This window comes from Bacillus rossius, chromosome 2 (genome assembly GCF_032445375.1).
Source record: "Bacillus rossius redtenbacheri isolate Brsri chromosome 2, Brsri_v3, whole genome shotgun sequence".
Classification (NCBI taxonomy): domain Eukaryota; kingdom Metazoa; phylum Arthropoda; class Insecta; order Phasmatodea; family Bacillidae; genus Bacillus; species Bacillus rossius.
This window is the reverse complement of record NC_086331.1, coordinates 73,724,522-73,738,011: the sequence shown is the minus strand read 5'-3', so window position 1 is coordinate 73,738,011 and position 13,490 is coordinate 73,724,522. Positions and strand designations below refer to the sequence as shown.

Genomic DNA, 13,490 nt, shown 5'->3' with positions numbered 1-13,490 from the left:
CAATATAAGAAAATATATTAGAACTCAGAGTCACAAATGTGTCGAAATGAAAAAAAACTAAAACCACGTAGTTTCCATTGTAACTTAGCCTCAAAAGTTCAAAAGAAATTTAGAGTGAAATCTGAATGGCGTCGCAGTAACATACGGTCGCTGGCGTATGGCTCTGTTGAAAGAAGTTCAGTGGTTCTTTATCATATTTAAAAAACTATATATGTACTTTTATTAACAGACGGTAAAAATTTTGTCTTTCGTTTAGTTTTAACTATTCAAGAAACACATTGACTTCTCAAAATGGGAACCAGTGCCATAGTACTCGAAACACCTCCACCTCCACCTAATTATATTATTATATTACTAGCTGACCGACCCGGCTTCGCACGGCTATACTAAAAGGAAAAGACCAAATCTCCCATTTACAGTAATAATAAATAAAATATAATGGCAATTAATTTATTACAATGTTTTTAATGTATCGGAGAGAAAACGAATAGCACAGGTTTACAGGTATTATAGCAACTAACCTAATTAAAAATCTCTGTGACGTAATTATAGAAGTAATATAAACATATCAGGTTTTTAAATAAAAATAAAGTCGACTATAATATTGCTCCGGGGCTAGGTTAAAGCAATTAATTCTTCTCATAACTATCAGAGCTTTTGTGACTTTGTAAGTTCGTCAATATTATAGCAAAACAAATACAACCTCCTCTCATTAATTGGAAAATATTCTCAATTATGAATCCGATATAAACCGAAATTAAATTCTCTTAAAAAAATCACCGTAGATTCTCTTTAGGCAGGCTCGCTTAAACAAAGCTAACTACAATAATTAAAAGTGGTTAACCACATCTATTCTCTTAATATAAATTTATGGATTACCATTTCAAAACTACTTTCTTTTACTACACAATGTAGCTTCACATCTCTGAAAACTGTTCTGGGACGATACGCATTCCTAGTAGGTACTCAAATAACTTCAATTTCACAATAAAATGCTTCAGGCGTCGCGCTACGCGGCCTACTTATTTCGCTCCATATTACAACCAAGGTGGCGTACTACGCTATCATTGTAAAGGTGTGAAAACAGGGATTGCATGGAAAAAATTATTTAATAAAAAAATACTGTAAAAGTACATCATTACTTTAAATTTCTTAGTACCTGGAACCCAGGCATACTTAAATCACATAGAGTAAACAAATTACAGACGTAAAAAAATTTTCCGACTAAATTAAAAATAAAAAATCATGTGAAATTACGTCATAAATCATGAAAAACTACATATCATAAAATCATACGTTTCATTGCCGAATGAGGTAAACCAAATGCAACACAGAGCAATACCGAAAATTCGGCAAGAGTAGCGGAAACTACTTTGACCAGCGATCCTAGCGGGATGTGGATGAAGTTAGGTGTTTCGCCGTATTCGTTTACATTGAAAATTCGAGAGTTGAATTCAGAAAATGTGTACCTACTAAAATTACTGTGAATTTACTTCTAACACAAAAGAAATATTATTAATTACCATTATTCTAACCTTATTTGGACTTTAAATTATCAAAAGTGCCTGAAAAACGCGATTAAAAATCTCTAAAGTGCTATAACAAAGCATTATTTCGAATTATATTGCATCCAGCAATCAAGAGGTAGTAGTGCTAGTAGTGGTGGTTCCACTCACTTTCCTAACGTAAAAAAACATAGTACCCGGTATTGATCTGCATAGCATTTGGTTAAACGTAGGCGTATTTTCTAGAAATTATCATAATTTTACAAATATTTTTAATATTAATATACATACAGATATCCGGCGTGACTAAAGACGATATATTAGTTTATACTACTTTTCTTAGAGTAAAGTAGCCTAATAAGGGCTATTCCGTTTCTGAAACATATAATATAATATATAGTATAATATAATATATAAAATAATATATAATATAATATAACATATAATATAGGCTATCAGGTTTTGTCAGTAGCTTACGTGAAGTCAAGTTGCGAACGCAATAAAAATTTATTGATTATAGCAAACATACATAGCAGAAGTAAACTTTATTGTATACGATTGTGTTATTTATAAACTCGTCTTCAGATTGTGTTCATAAAAATTACTAAACCAAAATGTAATAGGCTTGCAGTATCTTGAGAAGGGGAAGTTAAACGTAAAGTCGTCACAGCGATACAAAGGCAACAAACATTACCACAAACAACTCCTGGTGGATATAAAATAATAATAATAATTCCATGAAATGTTAAGTTGCCGAACAACATGTTTTATTTAACAAGTTTACGTTTCGTTCACTAACCATATCGCTTTCTTTCCTTTGATTTCAAAGTATTTATTTCATATTACTCAGCTATAGAAATGATATATAAATAAGTCATACAGGAAATTTAATTTAAATTTTTGCTCTGTAAACATTAAACCACGAAGTATACTTCTAGGACTCCAAAAATATTAACAGGTTTAGTATATTTAAACTGTCGTAGTATCTATCCTAAGTTATAAATAATAGCGCAGGAGTGTATAATATTCCTTCAAAAACAGTAATACTTTATACGTAAGGGCCTTCCCTAGTTAAGCGTATTCGCGTGTCCCCGTAAAAAAATGTTTTGGTAATACGATTTTTTTCCACGAAAGGTGAAAATTGTCATGTTTTACATTTTACGTATAATATATTTACATAGAAAAAAAATTGTGAAAATGGCGAAAAAGTGCATATTCAGAGCCTGGTTACTCAGTTTACTTAATTCGTGGTCAAAATGTACAACATGAAATTAGTAGATTTATCATTTGTCTTTTATCGCGTGATAATACCCCACTGTTACAGATATTGTTTGCGAGTAATTAGTATAGGCGTGGTGCGTTCCGCAACATTGAATGCATTGCGTAGATGGGACAACTGCGCTCAAATATTTAAGAAGGAAGCCACCGACGATATATAGTAATGGTGAGCGACACACTATCTATTTGTCTCGGAAACGAACTGCCCTTCTTCCTTGAAAGATGCAGGCGATACTTGATGAGCGACGCACTACCTGTTGTCTCGAAAACGAACTACCCTTCCTCCTTGAAAGATGCAGGCGATACTGAACACCCTCCACTCTTGTGGCAGAATGTCGAACCTCTCACAATGTTTCGGTAGTAGTTCCAGAATCCACGAATAGAGTTACAAGTGGCTGGAATGTATTTACACACACTATATGGAGCAAGAAAATACTAAAATACTTTTAGGCAAAATGACTTTAGGCAAAACGATTTTAGGCAAAACGACTGCTCGGCAAGTTAACTGTCTGTTAAAGAAAGCGAAGTGCTGAAACTTTAGGCAAAACGACTTTAGGCAAAACGATTTTAGGCAAAATGGTTTTAGGCAATACGACTTTCGGCAAACTAACTTTAGGCAAAACGACTTTAGGCAAAACGACTTTAGGCAAAATGACTTTAGGCAAAATGACTTTAAGCAAAATGACTTTAGGCAAAATGACTTTAGGCAAAACGAATTTTAGGCAAAACGAAGGTGGGGAAACACGATTAGGCAAAACGATTTTAGGCTAAACGACGCCCCCCCCCCCCCCCCACTTCCATGGTTTCGGCTCAGCTGAGGTGGTTTTCACCGCAAAGCGCTGAGCGCATAGAGCACTCGGCTGGTAAGTGTTGTAATCTGCCGGGCGAATGCTAAACTGCTACTGTCGCTGGTAGTGGGGGGAGCGCCCACGAGGCTCGGTAGCTCCAGGAATGTAAGTTTATTTTCTCAGCACTTTATGGGTTATTTTAGCTAGTTTCGCTGATATGTAAGATCTGTAAATTTTTATTCAAGCGCGTCGCGAGTATGGCGAAGGCTTTCTGCCTGCTGACCCGCTATAACGGCGTGTTTCGAGTCGAGGAAAATGTCTGTGTGCCTGTAGCAAAAGATGTTTCGAGAATATGGTGGCTATGTTCTGTTGTTTCAATAATATTTGTAAGAGCATTTAAATTTTCTTTAAGTCAGAAGGTTAAAATATATTTTATTTAAATAACTGATGTATATATGTTTATAAAGTGGTTCATTTAAGTGCGTGGTACTAAACTAGAATTATAAATTGTGTTATAATTTTTTTTAAATTATGATCTTTCAGTAACAACTCTCTTCTTGATAAAGTCATTTTTCTACCTATTTATTTATATATGGTAAAGTAAATACCCTATTATCTGTTTTAAGTTAAGTTTAAATATAATATGTTGAGTGTGTTGATAACGCTTAAAGTGTTTTTTTCATATAAACAAACTTAGGCCTCATGTTGAGGAGGCTGCCATTTTTTTACACTCCGTATTATATTCTATACCTTACGGACTACAACAACAAAACCTTAAATAAATTTTATTGCTTTGTATATTTTATTCATTGTTTTTTAGATGGAGAATAGGAACCCCATTACAATATCACAATTTTTTTGGGAAAATAATAATTGAAATTTGTAATCCCACAAGAGGTTTCAGTGACTAAGCTTTTTTATATTTCTCATAAAATAAAAGCTTCGCCAAGAAACGGCTGGCTTCTGAGGGGGAAAATATGTTTATACACATGATAATTTCCCTTAATAAATTACATTTTTCGAGAAAATATGGTTATTTAAAGAAAATTTATTTTTAAATTTTTTAGGATTTTTAGCTAAATAATTTTTATATTCCCAACCAAATCATGTTGATATCTGACACGCTACTATCTGCGACTCAAGAGCACTTGTTTAGAACTTATATTTAAACCTATGTTTTTATGAGTATTTATACATAAATGCCATTGCACCCACAAAGTATTACTTACCAACGCACGCACGAGTTATATAATCCAGCTTGAAGCCCAACCTGCAGTTGCACACGTAGGATCCGACAGTGTTTACACATTCCTCGTTGCTGCTGCAGGGAGACTCGTCTTCTGAACACTCGTCAATGTCTGTGGGGAAAAAATAGAAAAATGATTGCATACAGGCACGTGCGCTAGAAGTAATACATCACATTTCAATGATACACTTGAAAGATAAGACATAATATTCAATAATACATTTGAATGATAAAACTACATACAGTTATTCAATAATACATTTGCGATATAATTAAAAAAATAAAGTACACAAGGAAACATCACATCGCAGGTTCATAATTGTAACAAACAGTGTGACAAAACATGCAAAAGGTCTAACAGTTATTTGACTATTTTATTCGATATTCCACCTTTAACATCTAACATTCAGTGTTGCACTTTTCGTTATGCTGATGTCATGTTAGCATAATTTTCTGTTCACCATACCTTTGACCTCGACTGTTAGCATTGAACTTTGACCTTGACATTGACCTTGAACTTTGACCTTGAAATTTGACTTGGACCTTGACGACCATCATGGATCCGACATTTTTGTTCAGTATACACTTCCAGGAGTCACCACCTGCTAGAGGACATTGCCACCATCATGTTTTCGTCTGCTGGTGGACACCATCTTGTGTGTGTACTCGTCTTATAGAGTACATTACCATCATGCTAGTTTAATTCTAACCCGATAAACTGCAATAATCATTTATTATTACTGAGGTGCCCGCCTTCTAGAAATTTGGGTGCCATCTTGGAATAGTGTAATTATTTAGCTAGAGATTCAGGAAAAAATTCAAAGTTCATCAAAAATTTCACTCATTAAAGTAATGATTGATTCGAAACTTGGTTCGATCCCTGGGCCATACAAAAAAAAATTTTATATAAAAATACCTCAAAAATGACAGGTTCGAAAATAAAACACCACAAGTTCCTTTACAAACATAAAATTTATTACTTAATTTCTATTGTACTACAGGAACACTTGCGAAAGTTAGCGATCATATAATCATTTAGGTCTGCATAGGCGTGAAATGACTAATTCTTAGCTCCAACCGGTTTATACTAGACAGAGACCAGCCAGAACCTTTACTGACATAGTTATCCTCTTCGTGACAGAGTTTCTGGACACACATGGTTAACAGTTTGCTTCACATCGTTACAACTGTAAATTACTGCAGCCGACGTCTTGAATGCACACTTCTTCACTTTGTCATCGAACGGATATAGCTTTCCAGCAGTATAGGATAGTATTTTCTGCGGCTGGCGCCGGCGCGTGGATGTGATTGTCGGTCAACCATCTTGGATTGTGACGTCACGGCGGCCATCTTGGACGAGCGTAACGGGACACAGCGTAACGGGACATAACGTAACGGGACAAGTAGATCACGGCGGCCATTTTGGATCCGCCATCTTGGATCCACCATCTTGGATGACGTAATTTTTTTCTCGAACTTTCCGCCATTTTGTTTTCCGCCATTTTGTTTTCCGCCATTTTGAATTATGACGTCACCGTTGCAATTTTCGTTACGTCCGCCATCTTGAAAATCCGCAATTTTTATGTTAGGAAATCGGGAAAAATTTTAAAAATCATTAAAAAATTAAATAATCGAATAAATAATAAAAATCTTAAAAACCACTGTTGCAGTTATCGTAACGGTCGCCATCTTGGATTATATATGTGTTGCAATTATCGTTATGGCCGCCATCTTGAAAATCCGTAATTTTTATGCTAGAGATTCGGGAAAAAGTTTAAAAATCATTAAAAAAATTAACTAATCGAATTAAATAATAAAAAATCCTTAAAACCACCGTTGCACTTTTTCGTGACGGCCGCCATCTTGAAATCACCCGCTGGAGGTCACCATATTGTTTTCGTCCGCTAGAGTGTGCTGATACCATGTTGGTATAATTATCTAGTCACCACACCTTTGTCCTTGACATTGAACTTTGGCCTTGACCTTGAAATTTGACCTTGACCATGAACTTTGACCTTGACCTTGAAATTTGACCTTGACCTTGAAATTTGACCTTGACCTTGAAATTTTACCTTGAACTTGAACTTTGACCTCGACCTTGAAATTTGACCTTGACCTTAAAATTTGACCTTGACATTGAAATTTGACTTTGTCCTTGAAATTTGACTTTGTCCTTGTCGACCATCATGGATCCGACATTTTATGTTCAGTACATGCTACCAGGAGCTACCACCTGCCGGAGTACACCATCTTGTGTGTGTACTTGTATTATGGAGTACATTTCCATCTGGATAATTTTATTCTAACCCGCTACAGTGCAGTAATCATTTATTACCGAGGTGCCCCCACCATCTCGAAATTCGGCCGCCATCTTTAAATCATGTAATAATATAGCTAGAAAAGCGGGTAAAAATCCAAAATTCATTAAATAAATCACTCATTAACTTACATATTGATTCGATCCGCCCCATTCCTTGGTTCGATCCCTGAATGATGCAAAACATTTAATTTTATATAAAAAATAATAATTTCAATAAACCATGTTCAAAATTCTTAAATAGACTTTAAATCCTCTACTACCATCAACCTATCAGACATAAAGACCACCATATTGGAAATTCGTAATTGTAATGCTAGAGATTCGGGAAAAAGTTCAAAATTCATTAATAAATTTGTAATCTATATACTGATTGATTAGATCGACTAAGGTCCTTGGTTCGATCCCTGGACGATACAAAATAACTTTAATTTTAAAAAAGTATCAGAAAAGTGTTAGGTTCGAGAAATAAAACACCTCAAAGTCTTTTAAAAACATAATATTTATTACACAATTTCTATCCTACTACAGAATCACTTGCGAAAGCCAGCAATCTTATAAACATTTAGCCCTGCATAGACGTGCAACGACTACTTCTTAGCTCCAAATGGCTCCAAATGCTCCAAACGGCCTTCAAATGGCTCCAACAGCTCCATAAACCTCCAAATGCTTGACAGCTCCAAATGGCTCCAAATGCTTCAAAAGGCTCCAAATGCTCCAACAGCTCCAAAAAAAGGCTCCAAATGCTCCAAACGGCCTCCAAATGCTTAACACAGCTCCAAATGGCTCCAAATGCTCCAAACGGCTCCAAATGCTCCAAATGTCTCCAAAAGACTCCAAATGCTCCAAACGGCTCCAAATGTCTCCAAAAGGCTCCAAATGCTTCAAAAGGCTCCAAATGCTCCAACAGCTCCAAAAAAAAAGGCTCCAAATGCTTGACAGCTCCAAATGCTCCAAACGGCTCCAAATGCTCCAAATGTCTCCAAAAGGCTCCAAATGCTTCAAAAGGCTCCAAATGCTCCAAACGGCCTCCAAATGCTTGACAGCTCCAAATGCTCCAAATGGCTCCAACAGCTCCAAAAGACTCCAAATGCTTCAAAAGGCTCCAATTGTTCCAAGAGCTCCATCTTCAATTGGTTCCAACTGATTCCAATTACTTTTCTTATCGAACTTGGCATGATTACTAACATGTCTTTATTAGTATACATTTTGACTGGCAGTGGTAACGTATTTTGCACCTTTAAGTTATAAGTTTTATTTAGAAATCAGATTTCGATAAATGGTAGATACCATTTGAAAAGAAAATATATTAATTTATCTTCAAGTTTATACACATACATTTAATTTAAGCCATTATTGTATGTAGCCAGCTTCCCTCAGTTCTTTGAGTATGAAGGATATTTCTTTAATGTTCGAATAGTTTCCTGCACAAAGCGATCCATGTAGTAGTCGTAGCCTGTCAACCAATATGTTAGGATCTTCCCATGAGGTATAATCAATCTCTTCTGCTGCGTTCATCATCCTTGCATGTTTATAATAAATATTATTATCTCTGGTGTCTTTCGTTTTAACACAAACCTCAAGGTCACTTTCGTCATCGTGCCAGTGATTATCACAAGCTTGATCAGGATAATTTATTTTATTACGACGTTTCCATCGTTTTGGTCTCAAACCACCATCACAGTCTTCGCTCTTGCATGCTTTTGGTGCTTCAGCACAGTACTCAATCATGTCAGCCTTAGATGTGTCAGCACAGTCTTCGTTCATGCCAGCTTCTGATGTGTCACCACAGTCTTCAATCATGTCAGCACCACAAACTTGATCAGGATAATTTATTTTATTACGTCGTTTCCATCGTTTTGGTCTCAGACCACCATCACAGTCTTCGATCTTGCCTGCTTTAGGTGCTTCAGTACAGTACTCAATCATGTCAGCCTCAGATGTGTCACCACAATCTTCAATCATGCCCGCTTCAGATGATTCATCAAAGTCTTCGACCTTGTAAGCTTCAGATGGTTCTCCATCTTTCTCATTTTCATGGAGACGACTAGATATTGGAGTAAATATATTTTCATTTCTAATGTGGTTACAACTTCCTTCGTTTGTTTTAAATTTTAAATTATTATCTTGATCTAGATCAGTAATTTTAGCATTAGCTTTTTCGCCTTCGTTCCTCTTCCGCGATGTTGTAGCCCAGTCTTCGTTATCTTTATTCATCTTAATTGTACAGGTCTTGTAATGTCTATCCAAGTAATATCTTCTACCAAAGGATTTCTGACACTGACTGCAATGAAATTGTTTTTGACAAGGACCCAAATTACACTCGCTTCTCTCATGTCGTTTAGCATTCTTTCTCAAGGTAAACACCTTGCTACAGTATCTACAGTGATGACGTTTCGATACAGCAACAAATCCCGTTTCAGGATTCATATTAGTTACTGAGACTAATGCCAGATGCAAACTAAGAGTTTTAAATTAGATATATTACTTAAATATAATTTTTTAATTATTTCATCAGCGAGAAAATAATTTATCTCGTTCAAAGGTACTTGTTGCAAGTAGTTCTGCTTTTCAACATCAGATGTCACCACATGTTACTTGCAGGTAAATAATATTTAGTTCTTTTATGCGGAATGCGGGATGCTCACTAACGATCGCAATAGAACGATGGCTTCGCTAGACTCCAAGGAGAAGGAAGTTCTTCCATCCTGTTAGTGCTTCTTAGATTTCTCAGAGATTATTTGACTGAGTAATGATATTTTTTTTTTTTAATTTCCACCTGATAAAAATATTGCAAGTGATGATTAAGTAGCATAAGTTCACTAATTATATGCAACCTTGAATAAAAAATGACATGCTTCATTAAGTAAAAAAATCCTTCATGCAGAGATAAATTCCTCATCAGTAACCAGAAGCACTCGGAGAAAACCATCAGATGTCTAGTCAGGAATAATCAGAAGCACCCAGAGAAAACCATCAAAATATTGTCAAGAATAATCAGGAGCACACGGAGAAATCCACCATAATACTGTCAAGAATAAACGGGATCACACGGAGAAAACCGCCTTAATATTGACAAGAATAATCGGAAGCACACGGAGAAAACCACCACAAGTTTTCTTTGATATCATAAAATTTCAGGAAAAAAAAATAATAAAAAATAAAAATAAATTAATAAAAAATTTAAAAAATAAAATAAAAAATACATAAACAGATTCTGCTAGCTTGTGAACTTCTCATTGTTGATCAAAGATATAGTTCTAGTACAAGCCAGAATTTTATGTATTTTTTTATTTTATTTTTTAAATTTTTTATTAATTTATTTTTATTTTTTATTATTATTTTTTCCTGAAATTTTATGATATCAAAGAAAACTTGTGGTGCTTTTCTCCGTGTGCTTCCGATTATTCTTGTCAATATTAAGGCGGTTTTCTCCGTGTGCTCCCGTTTATTCTTGACAGTATTATGGTGGATTTCTCCGTGTGCTCCTGATTATTCTTGACAATATTTTGATGGTTTTCTCTGGGTGCTTCTGATTATTCCTGACTAGACATCTGATGGTTTTCTCCGAGTGCTTCTGGTTACTGATGAGGAATTTATCTCTGCATGAAGGATTTTTTTACTTAATGAAGCATGTCATTTTTTATTCAAGGTTGCATATAATTAGTGAACTTATGCTACTTAATCATCACTTGCAATATTTTTATCAGGTGGAAATTAAAAAAAAAATATCATTACTCAGTCAAATAATCTCTGAGAAATCTAAGAAGCACTAACAGGATGGAAGAACTTCCTTCTCCTTGGAGTCTAGCGAAGCCATCGTTCTATTGCGATCGTTAGTGAGCATCCCGCATTCCGCATAAAAGAACTAAATATTATTTACCTGCAAGTAACATGTGGTGACATCTGATGTTAAAAAGATGAACTACTTGCAACAAGTACCTTTGAATGAGATAAATTAATTCTCGCTGATGAAATAATTAAAAAATTATATTTAAGTAATATATCTAATTTAAAACTCTTAGTTTGCATCTGGCATTAGTCTCAGTAACTAATATGAATCCTGAAACGGGATTTGTTGCTGTATCGAAACGTCATCACTGTAGATACTGTAGCAAGGTGTTTACCTTGAGAAAGAATGCTAAACGACATGAGAGAAGCGAGTGTAATTTGGGTCCTTGTCAAAAACAATTTCATTGCAGTCAGTGTCAGAAATCCTTTGGTAGAAGATATTACTTGGATAGACATTACAAGACCTGTACAATTAAGATGAATAAAGATAACGAAGACTGGGCTACAACATCGCGGAAGAGGAACGAAGGCGAAAAAGCTAATGCTAAAATTACTGATCTAGATCAAGATAATAATTTAAAATTTAAAACAAACGAAGGAAGTTGTAACCACATTAGAAATGAAAATATATTTACTCCAATATCTAGTCGTCTCCATGAAAATGAGAAAGATGGAGAACCATCTGAAGCTTACAAGGTCGAAGACTTTGATGAATCATCTGAAGCGGGCATGATTGAAGATTGTGGTGACACATCTGAGGCTGACATGATTGAGTACTGTACTGAAGCACCTAAAGCAGGCAAGATCGAAGACTGTGATGGCGGTCTGAGACCAAAACGATGGAAACGACGTAATAAAATAAATTATCCTGATCAAGTTTGTGGTGCTGACATGATTGAAGACTGTGGTGACACATCAGAAGCTGGCATGAACGAAGACTGTGCTGACACATCTAAGGCTGACATGATTGAGTACTGTGCTGGAGCACCAAAAGCATGCAAGAGCGAAGACTGTGATGGTGGTTTGAGACCAAAACGATGGAAACGTCGTAATAAAATAAATTATCCTGATCAAGCTTGTGATAATCACTGGCACGATGACGAAAGTGACCTTGAGGTTTGTGTTAACGAAAGACACCAGAGATAATAATATTTATTATAAACATGCAAGGATGATAAACGCAGCAGAAGAGATTGATTATACCTCATGGGAAGATCCTAACATATTGGTTGACAGGCTACGACTACTACATGGATCGCTTTGTGCAGGAAACTATTCGAACATTAAAGAAATATCCTTCATACTCAAAGAACTGAGGGAAGCTGGCTACATACAATAATGGCTTAAATTAAATGTATGTGTATAAACTTGAAGATAAATTAATATATTTTCTTTTCAAATGGTATCTACCATTTATCGAAATCTGATTTCTAAATAAAACTTATAACTTAAAGGTGCAAAATACGTTACCACTGCCAGTCAAAATGTATACTAATAAAGACATGTTAGTAATCATGCCAAGTTCGATAAGAAAAGTAATTGGAATCAGTTGGAACCAATTGAAGATGGAGCTCTTGGAACAATTGGAGCCTTTTGAAGCATTTGGAGTCTTTTGGAGCTGTTGGAGCCATTTGGAGCATTTGGAGCTGTCAAGCATTTGGAGGCCGTTTGGAGCATTTGGAGCCTTTTGAAGCATTTGGAGCCTTTTGGAGACATTTGGAGCATTTGGAGCCGTTTAGAGCATTTGGAGCTGTCAAGCATTTGGAGCCTTTTTTTGGAGCTGTTGGAGAATTTGGAGCCTTTTGAAGCATTTGGAGCCTTTTGGAGACATTTGGAGCATTTGGAGCCGTTTGGAGCATTTAGAGCCTTTTGGAGACATTTGGAGCATTTGGAGCCGTTTGGAGCATTTGGAGCCATTTGGAGCTGTGTTAAGCATTTGGAGGCCGTTTGGAGCATTTGGAGCCTTTTTTTTGGAGCTGTTGGAGCATTTGGAGCCTTTTGAAGCATTTGGAGCCATTTGGAGCTGTCAAGCATTTGGAGGTTTATGGAGCTGTTGGAGCCATTTGAAGGCCGTTTGGAGCATTTGGAGCCATTTGGAGCTAAGAAGTAGTCGTTGCACGTCTATGCAGGGCTAAATGTTTATAAGATTGCTGGCTTTAGCTAGTGATTCTGTAGTAGGATAGAAATTGTGTAATAAATATTATGTTTTTAAAAGACTTTGAGGTGTTTTATTTCTCGAACCTAACACTTTTCTGATACTTTTTTAAAATTAAAGTTATTTTGTATCGTCCAGGGATCGAACCAAGGACCTTAGTCGATCTAATCAATCAGTATATAGATTACAAATTTATTAATGAATTTTGAACTTTTTCCCGAATCTCTAGCATTACAATTACGAATTTCCAATATGGTGGTCTTTATGTCTGATAGGATGATGGTAGTAGAGGATTTAAAGTCTCTTTAAGAATTTTGAACATGGTTTATTGAAATTATTATTTTTTATATAAAATTAAATGTTTTGCATCATTCAGGGATCGAACCAAGGAATGGGGCGGATCGAATCA

At 35.6% G+C, this 13,490-nt stretch overlaps 1 protein-coding gene across 1 annotated transcript in view; it reads right to left on the bottom strand.

Moving 5' to 3' along the window:
- The window catches only part of LOC134529374 (fibulin-1-like), a 539,830-nt gene that overhangs the window by 291,962 nt on the left and 234,378 nt on the right, over nucleotides 1–13,490 (bottom strand). The window contains exon 13 of the mRNA XM_063363371.1: nucleotides 4,801–4,929. Coding sequence (XP_063219441.1) covers nucleotides 4,801–4,929 — 129 coding nt within the window. The remainder of the gene's footprint in view (nucleotides 1–4,800; nucleotides 4,930–13,490) is intronic.